At 39.3% G+C, this 21612-nt stretch overlaps 1 protein-coding gene across 1 annotated transcript in view; it reads left to right on the forward strand.

The window, feature by feature from the left end:
- The window catches only part of LOC127644674 (dihydropyrimidine dehydrogenase [NADP(+)]-like), a 210900-nt gene that overhangs the window by 129675 nt on the left and 59613 nt on the right, over nucleotides 1-21612 (forward strand). The window contains exons 15-16 of the mRNA XM_052127984.1: nucleotides 1560-1628; nucleotides 13643-13726. Of these exons, the coding sequence (XP_051983944.1) occupies nucleotides 1560-1628; nucleotides 13643-13726 (153 nt within the window). The remainder of the gene's footprint in view (nucleotides 1-1559; nucleotides 1629-13642; nucleotides 13727-21612) is intronic.

The following is a 21612-nucleotide window of genomic DNA, read 5'->3' on the forward strand; positions in this document are numbered from 1 at the left end:
TTTTGCATGATTGTGTTTAAATACAAAACACACAACAAAAGCAGTGACAGCAAAATAATAATAACAATAACAACAACAATAACAGAGATAATTCTAAAAATAAAATAAGGGGCTAGTAATAAATAATAATAATAAACAAGACATAAATGAGCATAAAGCTGTGTGCAGCTCAAAATACATTTAGCAGCAATTCTCTCTCTCTCTACCACTATCTAGAATCCTTTATTTTGGTCACACATTATACACACAGTTTTTTGCATATACACGGTGACATTTTTTAGTTTTCCACATATCATATCATATTCGTCAGAGTACAGGTTCAGCCATGATACGGCGCCCCTGGAGCAGATTGGTTTAAAGGCCTTGCTCAAGGGACCAACAGTGGTATCTTTGTGGTGCTGGGACTCGAACCCCCAACCTTCTGGTCAGTAACCCTGAGCCTGAACCACTGAGCCACCACTGCCCCTTAACTCTTAACTCTATGTAAAATGTATGATATTGGCAGTATTAAGTTTAAATACAATATTGCCAAAGCATCAATACATGCAAAAAAATTTAATAAATAATAACATAATAATGATAATATTACAATAAGGGGCCATTAATGGTGGCAGAAGTTGAAGTAGTAGTAGTTAGAATAATAATAAATAATACAAAATAAATAAGACATTAACAAACATAAAGCTGTGTGAGCTTAAAAAGGAATTTAGCAGCAACTGATGTTTCTCTCTCTCTCACTTACTCACAGGGTCTCTTGCTCTCTTTTTCTTTGCCCCGCCCCCCCAAGCAGAATCACAAGATGATTTAATTTCAAGCTTGAGTATCTGCTAAATGAAAGATAGCACAAGAGGTGCCTTTTAGTTATATTATAGATATATGTAGAGTTAGAGACCCAGCCCTCTTACACCAGTTGTCCTTCTGACACCAATAAAACCCTGACAGTTTGCTCACTGCTGTGCCTTGGCCGGTCAGGATGTGTGCTTGAGCAGAGCTCTCAGGGGTAAGAGGAGGATGAGAGGCGGTGGGGTGAGGGGTGCTACAGGTCCCCCAGGCTCCAGCGAGCTCCAGGATGGATGGACTCATAAACTTCAACACATGCTTTGCCCGCAAACCAACAAGCGTTCCTCCTCACGCCAATTTGTTTTGCTTAAAACCGTTCAGCGAGGGGGAGACACGTGGCGTATATCTCTCCACATTTATGGCACGATTACAGTGTCTCCGCATACAGAGAGAGTAATACAGCTAAATCCTGCCCTGCCACAGAGGAGCTGAATAATGCCGTCAGCATGATGTTTTTATTGTTTTAATTATATGTGAATGCCACTGGGCATCTACAAATGCAATGATTTAGAAAGCAGCACAGTTTAAGGTGGGGTAATAGCTTTTCCAGTGTGCCTCTGAGTCATGGGATGTTAAAAATAAATAAATAAATATGGATTACATAAAATTGCTGGATTTTGTGCTAGCACATCAGGTGAAATCGCACTTCATCAGTCATTTTCATCACCCCCCCATTTTATATGTCCTTTCTTTGTCTCTTTCTTTTTCTTTCTGTCTAGATTATCATTGCCAGTATTATGTGCGCTTACAACAAAGCTGACTGGACAGAGCTGGCGAAGATGGCTGAGGTAAGCCACAATACTGTGTGTGCGTGTGTGTGTGTGTGTGTATACCTATCTACCTACCTACGGACCTACCTAGCTAGTTTGAGGACAAAAATGTCCCTAAAAGTGAGCTAAATCAAACAAAATGTCCTTATTTGGAACAAAACAATTAATAATGTAAATAATGGTCTTATATTAATTCACAAATACCAATAGTTTTCTTTGGGGTTAGGCTTAGATTGTGGGTTAAAGGGATAGCTCTATTCTCTTGTTCTACCAATATGACTTTCTTCCATTAAACACTGAAGGAGATGTTAGCCTCAGTCACCATTCACTTCCATTGCCTCTTACATACAATAAAAGTGAGTGACTGAAGCATTCTTCCTAACATCATCGTCAAGTAATTCAAATTTTAAAGAGCAAGAGGATGAGTAAATGATAACAGAATTAAAAATGTTTGGTTAACTGTCCTTTTAAGCTTAGTTGGCAGTATTTAGAATTAGCTTCATAGAAAACAATTCAAGTCAACAGTATGTCCCATATTATATAGCTAAGTAAGTGTGTGCATGTGTTTGTTAGGAATTTTACAAGTTTGCTCTTAACTTCAGAGATGAAGCAGGCTTATTGAGAGCATAAGTAAATAAAATATTAATCCAGTAAATTAGTTAATGTTGTGAATATCTTGTTCCTGAGGATGTCTGTTTCATTTACACGTTTGAAAGTCTGTTAATGTAAAGGGAGTTTTTTATTGGCTTATCACAAAAAGAAGCATTTGTTTACCACTCACAGGATCTCTCAACGTAGTGACAAACAGTATTGCATCCATATTCATAATGTAAAGCCTCATTGGTTCTTTGGCTAGAGGCTTTTACATAAAATTTGCATTATATACTGTATCATTGGATTTCAGCCTTTTGGGTGTCAGAAGCCAACTGTGCTCACAAACTGTGAATGAGAAGTCATAAAAGTTTATAAAGTGTATGTTTGTGGAACAAACCCCACTTCCTCTCTCATGACCACACAGACCCTGCCTGTTGATTCTTGTTGCTTTCTGATCGATAAACACATTTATAACTTTGAAAGGGATAGTTCACCCAAAAATGTAAATTCTGTCATTGTCTACTCACCCTCATGTTGCCATTTAAATCTGACATGTTTATTATACATGCAAAAAAATTATTTGTTTGCATAGAGATGGAAAAGTAGGACACTAAATGTCATGTAAGGTGAAGGTGAAAGAGTAGAAGAAACTGTATATAAACCTTTTTTTGGTTTGAAAGTGAAGAATCATGGTGAAGGAATGTTTTTCAGTGAATAACAACTTTAATTTTGGTCACATTTTGTTTATTGAATCAATTTAACAGACTTGGAATATAGTAGACAAGTCATACAGTATAGCATTCTTCATTAGTGCTTTCATGGGGCTTTTTGTCATTTTTAGAGCCCTTCAGCCCCAGATCCTTTTCAAAATCATTGTATGGAAAGCACAACCTGGACATACTGATAAATTAAATAAAAAATAAAAAAATACATGTTTTGGGTGAGCTATTGATTGATTGATTGATTGATTGATTGATTGATTGATTGATTGATTGATTTGCTGGGTTGAATAGTTTATATATATCCAAATAATACATGAAGTGACCAAGTGTAAATACCTGAATAAATCTCTCAGGTTTTGACAATCAGTGAAGAATATATGTACATACAAGGTAAGGCAAATGCCTTCATGAAACCTCTTTCTAAAACTCTCAAATGCTGAAGAGCTGCTTGTTCAATGTAAGAGGTTTTGCCAGACTGACATAATTGCAGCCGACGTCTGTGTGTGTGTTCGCTCAAAGGCGTTATAATTCTCGCTGGAGTTGTTTGGTTCTGTATGCAAACGGCCGGTGCTGATTCGAACAGGAGGCATGTAAATGTAGGCAAAAATCTTACATCACTAACTCTTACTGTTGCTGCTACTCTAATTGAGGGGTCATTTTTCCTCATGCCTTTCAGATTAACTTCTCTACACCATCTCACACTTATGCAAGGGTGTAGGTAGGTAGGGACATATTATCAGCCTAATATTCAAAATGTTATTAAGAAAATATGAGAAAGTGAATCTGGTAATATAGGCAAAATAACATTATTTCTTAATATAATATGTCTCATTTTGTATTTCTTTGCCTCACCATATTAAATATTATCCAGATTTCTATGGTTAGAACTGACCAGTGGCTGCATGATATGGAGGTGCAAAGCCATATGCAATAAACTTGATTGATAATGTAGCAACGATATGCAATGCAACGAACATAAGATTAATGTATCAAACTCAAGTTCCATTGTTTTCAACGAGATTTACATTGCATCAAGAAAAATGTATCATGAAGTGACATTCTGTAAAATGTATTATTATTTAGCATTAAACAAATGAAAATATAAATAAACAGCAGCTAAAATGACAAGTTACATGTGCAATGTCAAAGATAAAACATTATTGGCAGAATTGAGCATTCGACTTTTTTACACATGCTAATATCAAAGAAACACACACATACCAGAAGCATATTTTCTGCTCCTTACATCTTTATAAACTTTATAAACTATGGATAAATGCATAAAAATTATTTCACCACAAGTTAATCTGCGATATATAATGAAATTTGATATATCATGTAGCACAACTAACTCTAACATTCTTTTTTTTCTTATTTTTTTTTTTTCTTCCCTTTTCTCCCCAATTTGCTTGCTAAGGGGACCTGGATGGAGTCACTCAGCTCACACTGGATTCAAACTTTCGACTCCAGGGGAGTAGTCAGCGTCAATACTTGCTGAGCTACCCAGGCCCCCTTAACTCTAACAGTCTTAATTTGGGATGGCAATCATTTCTTCATCCAGTTATACTTGCGTTTTTAAAATGTTTAACACCCTGCATGTTTATTCCACCTCATAATCTGACAGTGAGTCACTCAAATTCAAATGTGTCTTCCTCAAGCAGGCATAAAAGCATAATCCTCCTTTTGGCCATTTACATTTTTTTTTTACATAGGAATCGAAAGTATGCTTGTTTAAATGTATTACTTTCAAGGATTGTACCTAAGATACAAAAAGAAATCCACTGTGATAGCCTGAAATTATAAAAAAAAAAATATATATATTCATGCAGTATTCACTAATGACAATTATTGGTGTCACGATCCCTTGTTGTCTGTCCCGTGTTTTCTGTTTCACTGATCACGTTCCATGTCACGTTTTCTATGTTGTCCGCCCCGTGTTTCACTTGTCTATTGTCATGCACTACATTTCCCATAGTTCCCTGCCTTCAACACTGCCCATGCACTTCATTGTTCTCACCTGTATGTCGTTTAGTCATTAGTGTGTCTGTGTATTTAAACACTGTTTGTTTCTCCATTCCCTGTTGGTCTTTGATGTATGTAGATGCCTGGTTCCTGTGGTTTCTGTCGCTGGTTTCCCTGCCTGTTAACTCCTTGTGTGCCTTTTCGTGTTTTCTTTTTACTTTTTCCCATTGTGGATGTTTCATTTGTTCGTGTTTTTCCTTGTATTTCAATAAAGTCCCGCTGCATTTAGATCCTCGCCCCTCGTCTGCTTTCCTGCTCACCTACAAGCATAACTATTGGTGCATCCTGAACAGCGCTGAGAAAAGTAACAGGGGCTATGTGATGCTGTTTATGTGCTGCTTCGACCACTGTTTGATGTATTTTTTGCGTGGTGACTTGCTATTGGCTGTTGCGTTTGCATAAGTAATGAGGTCGGTCTGTGCAGGTTTAGGGGACTATTTGGGGTTGTTATACATTAACATTTAAAAGTAATAATTAAAATGTATTAAAAGTATAGTTATGTTTCTGCCTACCAGTGGAGAATGTGAAGTACCAATATGGCTGAATCCTTGACAAGTTGTTCCATTCTGGTTTGTGTTTGCATAATAGTATTCTGTATATGGCATGCTTGTCTAAATATTGGTTGTGACATTTTCTGAAAGTTGGTCGGTCCCTACCTAAATCTACGCCCATTAATCCGGGCACAGATATATATACGTTATGCACTCAGTGAACCCACACACACTTGCATTTACATCAAGAGTACCCAGGCAAAGATTTGGCTCATGCAACAGCGAGAAGGTTGGCATGACAGCAAGATTCAGGAAAAATTAGGAAGACATATTTGTGAAGGAGTTAGTGGGATGTTTAATGAACAATCTTGTAAGTCATTCTCTACTGTTGAACCCCCCCCCCAAACATGCATGTGATATAATACAAGAAATAGTTTAACCAAAAAGAAAATTATGTTGTTCCAAACCATTTTCATATGATTTCTTCCATTGAAATCTTCCCGCCTTTATCCCACTCTCCCGCTGATCATCTGATTCAGGGCCAGCCATGCACTCTCACTGCCTGGCCACACCCTCCTTCTCGTCACACACTTATTAAGCATTTAGGCACTGAAGACACAAGTTTATGTTTAAAAAGTGGAATTGTAACGATTTTCACTAAGGATGACATGGGAAACAGCGTTCTTGGCTTCAAAGGTAAGACTTTTTAATATAGACACTCTTAGAATTTACAATACAAAAGCTCATCCACTTCTTCTGGTGGCTTTGGTCTCTCTCTCTCGAGGCTCTGTGGCTGCTGCTTTTTATGCCGCTCTCCCCATGCTTACTGCAGTTAGACACAGTTGTTAGACATAATTTAGCTCAGGTGTAAGCGCCCTTACCGCTTTTCTCTCCCGCACGGGCGCTTGACCACGCCCCCGCTGCCACAAGAATTTTCCCCATTCATCCATTATGCAGGTCTTCAGCTGCTCAATTGTACAGGGTCTTCGTTGCTGTATTGTGCGCTTCATAACGCACCACACATTCTCAATTGGAGATGATCAGGACTGAAAGCTGGCCAATCTTGCACCCGCACTCTCTCTTTAATCTGCCAGTATGTGGTTTGAAGTTGTCCTGCTGACAATTCCGGGACATCCCTGGAAAAGGGGTCTGGATGGCAGTATATGCTGCTCCAAAATCTTTACATATCTGTCTGCATTAATAGTGCCCTCACAGATGTGCAAGTTACCCTTGTCATTGGCACTGACACACCCATGGCTCATACAGACACTGGCTTTTGGACCTGATGCTGTTAACAGCTTGGATGGTTATTTTCCTCTTTGGCCCGTAGAACACAACGGCTGTGTTTTTCTAGAAGTATTTAAAATGTGGACTCAACGGACCAAAAAACATGGTTCCACTGTTCTACGTTTAAGATAAGATTGAGCCCAGAGTAGATGGCAGTGCTTCTTGACCGTGTTGATGTAGGGCTTCTGCTTTGCATAGTAAAGTCTTAACTTGCATCTGTGGATGCAGCAGCGAGTGGTGTTGACAAGCAAATGTTTACTAAATTAATTCCAAGACCATGATCATGAAATCCATTTCAGATGAATTATGTTTTTTTCTGAGAGATCAGAGATCACGCACATTCAAAAGTGGTTTTCGTCTTGCCCTTTACACACCAGATTTGACCATATTCCTTGAATCTTTTAAGTATATTGTGCACTGTAGAAGGTGAAATGCCCAAAATCCATCCAATTTGTCTTTGGGGAACATTGTTCTCAGTGTGCTGGATTATTTGCTGAAGCATCTGTTGGCAAATTGACAAGTCTTGAACAATCCTTGCTTTTGAAGGACTAGGCTGTTTTTGGAGGCTCCTTATATTCTATGACATGATTGCCTCACCTGTTTAACTTCTCCGTGTTTCACATTGTCTTGTTAGTTTAACCTGTCAAATTGTTATTAGTCTTAAATTGGCCCTGTCTCATCTTTTTGGAGCGTGTTGCAATCATTTGATTTGAAATTACATAAAAAAAAAAAAAAATCACAAAGGATGTTACTTAGCAAAGCGTGAATTTAATTTACAAATCACAACTTTTTGTTTTTATTTGCATTTTTCATACTTTCCCAACTTTTTTAGAATTGGGTTTGTACAAACAGTGATTGTCTGTATCAACATTGTTATAGAGTGAAACAGTATGGTACCGGAAGTAAAAATCTCATTCATTTTTTACATTTTGGGAATTGATTTTTAACAAGTCTTACATTTTCATAGACAGACCTACCATGAGCTCCAAGGTTGTTAATTGATGGTGCAGGCTTCTGCTAAAGCAATCAGTCCCCATTATTTCAATGTATTTTTTCTAAAAATCATGTTTAATAGCAGTGAAAAACTAGTCTACCCAATGTCCTGAGGTAGAAAATCCACCAATCAGAGAATTGCAGCATACAAACTGCAGCAAAAGAGGTCAGCAGGGAACACCCACTTCATGACGTAACCGAGTTGGTGTCCCTGCACACTCAAACCAGACTAATCTCACAGTGAAATCAGAAACACTAGTTTGAGTTTTCTTTAGCTAAAATCGCTTTGCGCTTAATGGAAAACACTGCCCCCAGTGACCAAATTCGTAAGTGTTGTTGGTTGTATGGGCACGTGTGAGCTCCATTTTCCAGGTGAAATGTCCACGGAGGGGTGCCAAATGCATGTTGTTTTCGGCTGCAGAGGGTTGTATATTATATAAACTGTTACCTCCAAACCCAACCCCCAATCCTAAACCTAACCATCAGTGGAGTAAGAATGTAACGGGAAAATGCAACCTTGGAATCACTGATTATGAGAATGCAATTACTTCAAGGTTTCAGTGCAGGATCCAAACCAAGGTCTCCCATACTGCTGACTGAACGTGCTTTGGGTCGCACCACAGGGGAAGGTAAACCCATTGGAGGTGATGCAAAAATATCTGATAGGAGCCGCTTCTCAGTAAGTCGACACAATGCAGCCGTTCATATGGTACTGTAACTCTTGGAAACAGCATGCCAAATTCCCGTGTAATCATATTGCTCAAACTATATGTATTTGTATATATCAGAATATTTTGTTTACTACATTTAAAATCAGCAACAATCCATATTTGTATATTTTTCCATAATTTTTATTCGAATATGTCATTCACATTTTTTCATGAGATTGTAGTTCATCTTTCCTTTTCAAATTCTTTTTTTTTTTTTTTTAAAGTTTATAATGTTGATATTACTTTCGGTGCTGGTTAATTAGGTTTATTACTTTGAAATCTTTTATGAAGTACTATACAAATCCATATGGGAAAAAAAATGATGGGAAAATACTTACAGAACCAGGACAGCTGAAAAACGTGGAAGAGCTCTGTTGTGTTCTTTGCTAAATATCTGCACACTCTAAACACCAGCACTAACTCAATGGATTCCACCTGTTTGGATTTTGGATCAGGATTTTGGTGTCACACTTTCCTTTCTAAACATGCTGGAGGCAGGGCAGCAGGGCTTTGATCACACTAGAGTGGTTAGTTCTTGTCAAAGTTGGTGTCAGATCTGATCAGTGTTCACGTTGAGGCCTCTGGCTGTCTAATGGAGCGTATCCATCCATCCTCCACTTACTGTGATTCACTCACACACAAACATAATTTTTCGTCCAGCAGGTAAGATGCAGCTGAAAGCCAGTTCTGTTTGTGAATGTTGAACATACTTGAAACCTTGAATATTCAAGACAGAAACCATTTAACTCTGGGTCTGGGTTTACAAATGGACACTTACTATGCATGAGATTCTAGAGTATACGGGAAGGAATCTGCAAGGACCTGACAATACAATATTATATGAATGTCTGAGTTATAATATGATAATATCGTTATTTGGGCTGCCCAGACCAGATATTTTCCTAGTCGACTAGTAGTCATTATTTTAAGCCATTATTCAACTAGTTGTCACATTTATGATATTAATTTAATTACTTATATATTATTTTATTTTTTTGGGGGGGGGTGCATTAGAATATGGTTTGAGTTCCAGAGCTAACACTGTTATACATTACAGCGAAATACTAAACTGTAATAATGAGCCTTTAAAATATAAATTTGACAAGCCCACGCACGATGTGAGCCACAGCGACACCGGCAAAAGTGGTAATGATTTTGAATGTGTCGGAAGAACAGCAAGGAGACTGTCTGAACATTTTGTTAATTTACAAAAAGAAAAGTGCACATTAAGTTAAACATGCAGGAAGTGAGGTACTAATTTAGCTTCCCCACTCCCCACAAACACTTAGATAAGCCTAATAGCACATATTTATCTAGGTTATCTAATGTTAGAGTGAGCAACCCTGCTAAGTGGCTAACGTAAGGCTACTTACTTGTTTCAAATGATAAGGTGTATTCTAACAGCTGTGACAATAGTGACTAAAAGATGGCAACGTCCATAAAACCGGCATGTCTTATCACAATTGCCGCCATGTTATTAAATAAATTAGTCAAATCGAGGCGTTATTTCATCCATCAGTTTATAATTAACCGACAGCTTTGAATGCTTTTTAACCATGTGCAGAGTGCAGCTTATGTGTCACACGGCTCGTGCCGTGAACACTTTAGCCGGTGGAAGACAATGGCTGAATCTTTGTATAACACACAGCTAATTTCTCCATTATGGAGCCAGAATTATCTCAAAAAGAATATATTAGCAAATTACAATTCATATATGACCAGCACAATTCACATTCACAAAATCAGATTCATAAATTCTAATTACAAGTGAGAGCACAGATATATTCTCACTTAAATAAATTCAAAAGTTTTTATAAATACGTATCTATCAATTTATGGATCGTTGAATCTGCATTTGAAAATCTCCATTAGCAATGTATGTGGATCACTTTGGATTGTGTGTGGCTTTTTTGAGACTTTCCTGACCGGTTTCGATTCACAATTGGCATATTTTGTTTTTGGAAGTCCTCTTCAGCAAATCACATTGAGCTTTTAATCCATCAATCTTAACATGGCTTGCTGAACTCTGGTGCATATCAATCGTTGTATAGCTTTTTCCTGTTATCATAGTTACTCATTCATTCCTATTAGAGCAACGGGGTGGAATATCTGATGCGATTTGGCTATTTTAACAACAAAAAACATGATGAAAAGCGATTGTGTAGTTTTTTGCATTTCAGCACTTCAGACAAAGCCAAAAAACCCGGAACTTATTTTTTTATTTGCCTTTCATCCTACAAAATAGAATCCTAAAGAAACTTTTGAGTCATACAGTTCAGTAGTCTCAAGCAGTTTACAAGTACGATTTTCACGTTAATGTTTTATTTGATTGGGATCTACAACATTTAACTGCTTTGTTCACATCATAAACTCGTTTATTTTTATCTTTTAACCTCATTATTAAAGTGTTTTGCCCACACATTAATTATATTTTCAAATGATTCTATACACACACACATACAAAAACCAAAACAAAAACTAAAAATATTTAAGAGGTGAAACCTGTGATATGGCTGATGCGATTTGAATGGAAGACTTTTAATTATTTTTATTTGACAATTTACAGCCTCAGCGGACAATGTAAGAAAGCTTTGGTAAGGTTAAAATAGCGCACACAGAATGAAACTATAAACAAAAAACACAATGAAGGGTGATTCAATAATGATGGGGATGAAATACATTTTATTAAACAAGAAATATGCAGTAACATGCAATGTAATAATCCTACAATCAAGCAGTTTTCATTATTGTTTCTTTTTAATAAGAACTTTGTTTGGCAGTATATACAGTGCTAATGGAGATGTGCATACATTTATACCCAGTACTGTGTACCTAAACATTTACTTACTTCAACTTTGAATTGTAAGCAAAATATCCCCCGAGAAGTTTGATAATGATTAAAGTATGAAGACCAATATAAGAAGCACTCCACTCCAATTATGTTAAATATTCTCAGGTATCTTGTCTTGTTCTCAGGTTTTAACTCATCATTAAGTCTCTGCTGGAACCACTGTTATGATGATATGATGATTGATTTAATCTTGAATCCTCTCAAACACACTAAACCACATATTCAGAATTTGGTCGATTGCAGCCACAGCGCTCTTCTTTAGGCTTCTATATGGTTGAAGGCGATAAAAAAAAATCAGTTATGGGTTTTATTGCTTTGTCTAAAGTGCAAAAACTACACAACAGATTTTCGTCATGTTTTTTGTTAAAATAGACAAATCTATCGGACATTTATTCCTGTTGTTCTCATAGGAATTAATGAGTAACTATGGTAATGGGAAAATGCTAAAAAAGGATAAAATCCACCAGCAAGGTGTGTTATGATTGGTGGATTAAAACCTCAGTGTGATTTGCTAAAGTGGACTTCCTAAAAAAATTAAAAAAAAATAAATAAATAAAAAGGCAATTTGTGAACCGAAACCTGGCAGGAAGGTCTCAAAAAAGCCACACACAAATCCAAAGCGATCCACACACACGTGACGATTTTCAAATGCAGATTCAACAATCCATGAATAAATGTAACAATATTCACAAATGTTTTGATGCAAATTAATTCAAGAACTTGATAGATACGTATTTGTAAAACATTTTGATTTTATTTAAGAGTTTCTGTGGGTAATCTGGGAAATATTTGTGCTATGGCTTTATTTTTTGAATTTATGAATCAGATTTTGTGAATGTGAATTGTGCTGTACTTTTATGAAATGTATTTTGCAAATATATTCTTTTTGAGAGAATTCTGTCTCTGTGAGGTAATAAAACCCCACATGAAACACACGAGATACATGCTTGTACAGTGCGGCGTGGCTCTCACTGTGCATGACATAACTAACAACTAGTTGTCCATTACGGTTCGTTCACACAGCACAGGTTTGCCAAGAATTCGGTTTTGAGACCTGAAAATTTGCGGGTGTCAGTTCGGTTATTGAATGTGTTTGTCATACCTGTAAATAACCGGCCTGTGTGTGAACATAACCATATTAAGCACTCAAAACCGGTCTGACAACTGTATTCTGCTGCTGCGTGAACTTGGCCATAAACTAGTCAAATATACAGTGTTTAATCATATTATTACAGTCAGTAGAGAACTGTCAGATTTTGGAACTGATACAAGAGAGAGCTAACAACTCTATTAACTGGACAAGCAAGCAGGATTATGGGCTGATGGCCAAATGTCAGGTGATACATCTTTAGATTTGATAATATTGGCCTTTCTCTAACCTCAACCCTATCAAACATGATGAATTAGAACACTCAACATCAATACTTAACCTCACTAATGCTTCTGTGCATTTATTTTTATCTGCATGGAAGGATAAAATAGCAATATTCCAGCTTTTAGCGGAAACCCTTTCCAGAATAGTGGGGTCTGTTATTGTAGCAGGGACCAACTTCCTGTTATTCTCCATGATTTGTGAAATTAAATGTTCACAAAGCAGATGTCCTCATACTCTCGGCCATATAATAAATGATGCACCCTAGACATTATCAGCACACCTTGGAGAAGATTTGCACAGTTCAATCTCCTGCCTGCCTTGTCTGTAATTTTGTGTATCTCAAACCCAACCAAATTGCTCTCTCTCTCTCACACACACACTTACTCTCTCCCTCCCTCTCAGTCTTTCTTTTTTCTCTCTCTCCTCTCTAATGGCTGTCAGGGTTTAGGAAAGCCATGGCTGTGCGTCTGAAGCAGCAGGTTTGTTGGGTGTGTAGCGGAGAAATCGTTCTGGCTTTCCCCATTTCAGTGCGGTTCAGAATGGCCACCAGAGCATAATTGCCAGTTGAATGCTTTCCCACTTTCAGCACCCTCGCTCACTCACCCACTCCCCATCCACCTGAACTGACTTTTTTCTGCTTCCTTTTAAAATAAAAAATAAAAAATACAACTGTGGCAGCTTTGACATGTCAAAGAGTTCTTCTAGGTCTATTTTAAGAACACCATTTTATGTTTTTTGAATGCTGGGAAGTGCTCAGGGTTGTTTTTCATCCTTTTTGTTATAGGTTTGTCTCTTCTTCGTTGTGCTGCCTTAGGGAAGCTCCCGCTGTTTTAAATATGTAATTTGTGACCTGTTTGTGAGGTGTTGAAATGCCTCTGCATAATTTTCTACTTTTGTTTTTGCTGGTGTGTAAATGTTGCCCATTTTCTTTTGTGCAAAAGTGGCCAGATGATAATGGTGTTTTCTTCATTCTCTCTGACTCAATAGGACTCTAAAGCTGATGCTCTTGAGCTGAACTTGTCCTGTCCTCATGGCATGGGCGAGAGAGGTATGGGACTGGCCTGTGGACAGGTAAGATTTTACACACACTTACAAATATTTGCTACACTAATATTTGATCATTATCTGAAAGAATATACTTTCAATAGCCTTGCTGAAGAATCAGCCTTAAATGCTTCTATTTTGCATTTTTCTCATTAAATACAGTTTATTTTTATTTAAAAATGATAATATCAATGTAACAATTTAAGTGAAAATTTTAATTGAAAAATTATTTTTGCCTGAATTTTTGCCATATTTTGCCTTGAAGACAGCATGTATTGAGCTGGCATATTTGTGCTCAAAATAGAGATACATATACAATGCACAGCCTCACGATACGAAACCCACAAATGTTTCGCTCAAACTTATTCAAGGATTCAACATAAATGATAACAGTCTGACATAGACAACAAAAACAGAGCTCTATAATAAAGTAACTTAAACAACCACACTGAATTTATTTTGTTTGATTTTAATAAGAAAAACTCATATGAACTCACAATTTTCATGTTTTTTGACATTTGCCTACACTAATTTATTTTTGTATATCACTTTTCACAATGCACATTGTTTTAAAGCAGCTTTATAGAAAATCATGCCTTAATGTCTGAAAACCCCAGTGATCAAGCTAAAGTGACTGTAGCAAGGGAAAAACTTTCAATGTTATTTAGTGGTGAAAAATTAAGACTTGAGAGGAACCTGACATCTGGTTTTACTATATATGGTAAAATGTTAAATGGTCTGCACTTATATAGTGCTTTTTTAACCTCAGAGGTTACCAAACCACTTTACACTGTGTCCCAATCACCCATTCACACACACATTCACACTCACACACCAATGACGGTAGAGCTGCCATGCAAGGCACTAGCCTGCCATTGGGAGCAACTTGGGGTTCAGTGTCTTGCTCAAGGACTCTTTGGCATGTGGAGTCGTGTGGGCCGGGAATCGAACCGCCAACCCTGCGATTAGCAGCCAATCCGCTCTACCACCTGAGCCAAAGCCCCCCCCCCCCCATATATGAGCAAAAACCGATCAGCACACGTGATTTTTTTGTCCTCTTCCCGTTTCACTTTGCATGTAAACTTTACCGCCATTTGTGAAGGACTCCACAAACAGAAGGGAATGTGGACACAGGGAAGCTGTTTTTTTCAGACTCAGGTAAGGCTTTTAATCAGCCACTTTAATGCTCAACAGTTTCAGAGGCACATAGGCACTCAAACTCATTAGCTTCACAAACATAAAAACATCAGCTTCCACGAGCACTGTAGGCTCCCTTGTGCCAGACTCTCACTCTGCCTCTCTGCTGGTGGCGCGGCCATTTCTCTCTGCCTCTCTGCTGGTGGCGTGGCCAATTTATATGCTGCTCTCCCCATGCTCACTGGAATTAGAGACAGGTGTTACATAATCTAGCTCAGGTGTAAGCGCCCTTACTGCCTTCCCTCTCTCCGGACTGAAGGAACTGTCTCACCCCCTTTTTGGTCTTGGGTCTCGGGCAGGTTGCAATTGCCGCAGTCTTGTCAATTTGGAAACGCACCTTGCCGTGGCCCAAGTGGAACCCCAGATTCTGTATCTCCACCCGCCAAACCACGTACTTCTTGGGGTTTGCTGTGAGCCCCACCTGTCGCAGCGACTTCAGAACTGCCCTCGGATGCTGCATATACTGCTGCCGATGATTACCATAAATTATGATTTAATCTAAATGCGGTCTGAGGATTCAGTCCATGAGGTGCTGAAATGTGACCGGAGCCCCAAACAAACTGAACGGAAGCCTCACAAATGTGTGTAATCCAGATGCTGCGTAGAGGCACTGCTTCCAGATATCGAGTTGAATAGTCCACTAGGATTAACACAAAGCGATGTCCGTGTGCTGACACCTCTAATGGCCCGACGAGGTCCAAGCCAATTCTCTTGAGTGGGACCTTAATCAGTGGAAGGGGCGCAGTGGCGCATTTGGTGTGGCTAGTGGACTCACCAGCTGACATTCGCAGCATGCTGCACACCACTTGCAAACATTGCCGCCAATGCCCAGCCAATAAAAATGGACTATTAGTCTAATCAGTGTTTTACTTTCCCATTCCCGACGGGTCCGTGGTATTAAGAGCTGGGTTGTATTTTCCTTCGTTTGAGCATCCTGCATCACTCTATACAACCTTGCTCGTTTATAACTGCAAAATAGGGATATGAAAGTGTGACACCTGGCTGGAGCTGTTAACCATCGATCACTCTCACTTGGTCTCATCTCGTGACTGCTCCAAGATGGGAGGGGCTGCAGCCTCTCCCCCAAACGTCATTCTGATGTGGTGCTGACAAAGATGGCCACGGCTCTGCGACCCCTGCCAGAGTATCCTACACTCATCCATGCACATGTATCGCAAACCCATCCGTGCATATTCCCTTTAATACATTTCTAAATTCAATTTGTCAATTAGTAAATATTAGTATTTAGTAACTAAGCCAATTAGTTCCCAAAATCAGCGGATGTGTGAGGTGGGAACTAACTGTGGCCTCCTCTCTATGTTCCCCGGAATTTTTTTGTTGTGAATATCCCTATGCACACACTTCACCCTCACCATTTTAGCTGTGCCTAAAGCCTCGAGTTGGACCAAGGGTTAGTGGATAGTGGTTTGATTTCAACCCGTGTCCATCAATGCTTGATGAGTACCCCCTTTGACACTTACTGGTATCCGGTACGCTCTGGCCCGCGGAGTGTCGGGGACCCGGACCACCGTCCCCAGCTCCTTCACAGGGCATTTATCCTGGAAGTGTCCCAGATCCCCGCAACTCCAGCAGGCTGGCCCAGGCGCCATGCCCGCACCTGCCTCTCTGCTCGTGGCATGGCTGTTTATATGCCACTCTCCTGATACTCACTGGAACAAGAGACAGGTATTCATATTCATTAATCTAGCTCAGTTGTAAGCGCCCTTACCACTTTCCTCTCTCCGGACAGACGCTCGACCACGCAGCGTGAAGCATCTACATGTATCCATTGATCATGGTATAAATATTGGGGGGAGTTGTACTTGCTTGTTTTGATTATTGGGTGTTACCCCCCACCCCCTCCCCCCGCCCATCCCCCTCTGGAAACTGCGCCCCTGCACACTATAATGTGTTTGTTTATGTATCGTACGATACATATTGTATTGAATCACATGCGTTGCATTGTACGATACAATATTTTTTTTACAACCCTAATAAATAAATATTGCAGTGTTTTAGAGTCAGACACACTGGGTGTGGCGTTAGGCCTTGGAGAGGCAATTATTTTAAATAATACAACACCAAAAAGGGAGAATGTAAAGTTTCCATTGGGATAATGTCCCAAACAGGGGAATCTGATGTCCTTGCAGTGGGCTGTGAATATGTGAAGGACAGGGTTAGGTCCAGATATAATAGGCCTATCCTCTGTGGACCATGGCGTGAGGGATTGGCGGCTTCTCCAGGACGGCTCGGCTTCCCCTGGACGTGATGTATGAGGGGAATAGCTTCCCAGTATCCTGCCTGTCAGCCACAACACGTGCGCCAATCCTCTACACATTTTAATTTGTGCCTGGGGTCTTGGAAGATATTCTAAACTGATTATGCAAAAAACAACATTGGTATCAGCTTGGGATCAGTATCAGCCAATATTGGAATCGGAAGAGAAAAATTGGTAACGGTGCATCCCTATCCAAAATGCTTAAACCTTTTGGTTATTTCAAGGTTTAATGTAATTTTGAATCTCATATTTTCTATGTGGATTATTTCTGAAACGTTCAAAGGCTTTTTTAATTCTATATGTATCAACTTATTTATGTTTTTTAATAACACTTATGTTTACAAACTTGTTTCATTAACAGACTATCTTTATCAACCTGAACATTTTTTAGTTATATTTTGGACTTTATTGATAAGTCAGTGTATAGGTAAAAGAAAACGTCAGGCAGAAGTGGGGAAATCACACAAGTGCAGTGCAAACATACGTGTCCTTACGTGTCCAAACTACCTGTCTGGCCACATCTCCGCTTCCAAGCTGGTCTATACTGGTGTTTTTTTTTTTTTTTCAGCAGGGAGATCCCATCAGCCTCACAAGATAATAAAATGCAGAAAAATATACAGAGCAGATCAGGAGGCATGTAATGGCAAACATTGTGATTTCCCTTCAGCTTCATTATGGTTGTGTGGGGAGCAGGAGCCGTTTCCCCTCAAACAGGACACAAAGCCATTGTGCTCCTGCAGAGGCTCTAAATGAGTCCCTCACACTCAAACACACACACACACACACACACACACACACACATACATAACACACAAATGAAGCTAATCACAGTCTGCTGCCTCATGGCAGCTAACCTCTGTGTGAACTAACACAAGGCAATATCATTTAATCACAGTTTGTCACATGCTCTCCCATGCTCTCTCTATAGCTGGGTCTCTCTCTCTCTCTCTCTCTCTCTCTCTCTCTCTCTCTCGCTCTCTCTTTTCCTCCTATTTATTTGTTCATGTCTCTCAGTCTTGAACACCCCCTTCTTCTTTTCCCCATCTGTGTGTTGCTCTTTGCAACTTATACAGTGAGGAACAGGGGGTGGGCTTGTTGATTGTATGAGAATAAGCAGGAAATTGTGCAGCGGTACATAAATGTATGATTGCAGCCCCATACTGTTGGGTATTTAATCAGAGAGCTTGGCCCTCTCTCTGAACCCTGGAGCGTATGGCACATTGGGCTAATGCAGCTCTATCTGGACACAGCGCTGTCAGGGGGGAAAGTCATTTACATCTTGCAAAGGCACAAATCAGACTTACAAAAATGTAAATATGCTCATTTCTCTCACTAAGAGCAAAGGAGAACTTTAGGAATCTGAAGTGTGGCATTGTTTTGATCCAGGCGGAGCAGAATCTGAAATACATGTTTTTCTGTACTACTGCCTGCTTAAAATTAAAAGTATTATTCACCCAAAAATGTAAATCCTGTCATCATTTACTCTCCCTCATTTTGTTCTGAACCTGTATGACTTTCGGTCTACGTTGGAGCACAGAAGAAGATATTAAACAGTATATTAGTCTCAATCAGCTTTCACTTTTATTGCATCTTTTTTCCATAAAATTAAAAGTGAATTGTGACAGAGGCTGTCATAGTGCCTAACATATGCTCCTGTGATCTAAACAAGAAAGTCATACGGCTTTGGAACAAAGTTGAGGAAATGATGACAGAATTTTCTGTTTTGTGGTGAACTATCCCTTTAATGCCAACTTTTGAGCTACAGCATTGAATTTCTTTGGATGTGATGTACATTTCTTCTCGACTAGTTTTGATTTAGGTCCCTAATTTTACATTGGACAAGTGGCGACCCAACTCAATACCAAACCTGTAATCTCTGTTCAATGTGGGTTGTGTTTTCTTTGCATATTTCTGTTCATTATTTAAGGATGAAAGCTTGTCTGGCTACCACCCCTGGAGTTTTCGAATCCCAGGGTGCGCTGAGTGACTCCAGCCGGGTCTCCTAAGCAGCCAAATTGCCCCCATTTCCTAGGGAGTGTAGTCACACTGGGTAACCTCCTCGTGATCGATATAATGTGGTTCGCTCTCGGTGGGGAGAGTGGTGAGTTGGGCATGGATGCTGCGGTGGATGGCGTGAAGTCTCCACACGTGCTATCTCTCTGCGGAAAACATGCTCAACGAGCCACGTGATAAGATTCGTGGGTTGACATTCTCAGACACGGAGGCAGCTGAGATTCATCCTCCGCCACCCGGAGTGAGGGAAGTCACTACGCCACCATGAGGACTTAGAGCACATTGGGAACTGGGCATTCCAAATAAAGGGGAAAACATAAAAAATTATGAAAGCTTGTCACTTAACAGTATTGCGACAAAACACTGTAGAGTTTAATTGGATGCTGAGTCTTTGACTTCAACAACAAAAGATATTTGAAGCTTTTCATCTCCTTTTTATCTTATTTATTTTGCTTATTTTATCTTAGTTATACACAATTATATAATTAGTTGCATTTTATCATTTGCATTCAGTTCTGCGATCCCTCCGGTTGAAAATCTCTGGTGTATATTACAGTCTTAAGTGCATTTACAGCTTATAGTAGCTATCCGTGGTGCTGAAATCAGTCATATATTGTTTTCTGCAGACCAAAGTAGTTTTCCTCCCAGCTTGATTTATATTTATAGGACCTTCTTTTGTGTGATATTGTCTGTGGCGGACAAGATTTTTGGCATGAAGAATGGATTACTTTACACCATCTTCCACTGCTTATGCTCTGTTTCAGATGAGTCCTCAGTTTCATATATTACTGCCTTAGATATGTATTATATTTACTGATAGTCCTTCTGTGTTCTAGACCGAACAGTACAATCAGTGTATAACTATGCATCCATCTTTATTTTGAATGGGAATCGGTTGATATAAGACTTCACTTGTTAATGTAATGATTGCAAAAACTGCCAAACATGATTAAGGGAATAGTTCACACAGAAATGTAAATTCTGTCATAATATACTCACCTTCATGTGAGGAATTTCTTATGTGGAATACAAAATTAGATGTTTTCATGAATATCTTGGTCCATCTTTTCAAAACAATGGCAGTGATAGTGACTCACTTACAACCACAGTTTGAAAAAAGTTGGGAGAGTATGCAAAATAACAATAAAAACAAAAAGGAGTAATTTGTAAATTCTACTCTGTGCTGTATTGAAAGCACTACTACAACACATTATTTAATGTTTTACCTTGTGAATTTTATTATAATTTTTTTTTATTACAACATGCCCCCAAAAAAATAGGACAGACAAGCATTTACCATTGCGTAACATCATCATTTCTTCTAATAACACTTATTAAGCATTTGCGCACTGAAGCCACAAGTTGGTTAAGTTTTGCAAAAGGAATTTCCCCCCATTCATTCATTATGCAGGTCTTCAGCTGCACAATTTTACGGGGCCTTCGTTGCCATATTTTGCGCTTCATAATGCATCACACATTCTCAATTGAAGACAGATCAGGACTGCAGGCAGGCCAATCTAGCACCCACAATCTCTTTTTACGCAGCCATGCACCTGTAATCCGGGAAGCATGTGGTTTGCTGTTGTCCTGCTGGAAAAAGCAGGGACATCCCTGGAAAACACAGCATCTGGATGGCAGCATATGTTGCTTCAAAATTTGAACATATCTTTCTGCATTAATGGTGTTACCCATCCCGTGGGCAATGACACCCCCATACCATGACAAGCACTGGCTTTTGGACCTGACACTGTTAACACCTTGGATGGCCTTTTCCTCTTTGGCCTGAAGAACACAATGGCTGTTTTTTCCAAAAACTATTTAAAATGTGGACTCGTCTGACCACAAAACGTCATGGTTACTGTTGTAACCTCCCTGATGGAGGGAACGAGATGTTGTGTCGATTGTAGTGACAAAAGGGGTCTTTCTTGGGAGCCTCGCGTACCTCTGAACTTGAGAAAAGGCCAATGTGAAATTGGCAGACAGAATTTGCATGTCCCGCCCCCAGACATATGGTATTAGTCAGGTTTTTGCACTGAGGAGCCGAGAATAAGGTACGGTGCATTAAAGTGGTAGGAATAGTGTCATGGCAAGGGGGACACAACGTCTCGTCCCCTCCATCAGGGAACAGAGGTTACAACAGTAACCATGACATTCCCCTTCTGTCACTCACTCGACGTTGTGTCAATTGTAGTGACACAAGTGGTCCCATTTAAAAACGCCACGCACTAAACCGTATTACGTGAACTGCTGAGACAGGTGCAAGCAGGCTGTTGCGTGCTAGAAGCCGCTGTGTCGGCCGCACGTAACCCCCCCCAACGCCCCCAATAAAAGGTGTCATATACCGCTCTTAGGTTCCCAGTACCCGCACGGGAACAGGTGACATGACTAGCATGGGAGCAAGCCTATGTCTATGTCTCTCGCATAA

This window comes from Xyrauchen texanus, chromosome 6, assembly GCF_025860055.1.
Source record: "Xyrauchen texanus isolate HMW12.3.18 chromosome 6, RBS_HiC_50CHRs, whole genome shotgun sequence".
Classification (NCBI taxonomy): domain Eukaryota; kingdom Metazoa; phylum Chordata; class Actinopteri; order Cypriniformes; family Catostomidae; genus Xyrauchen; species Xyrauchen texanus.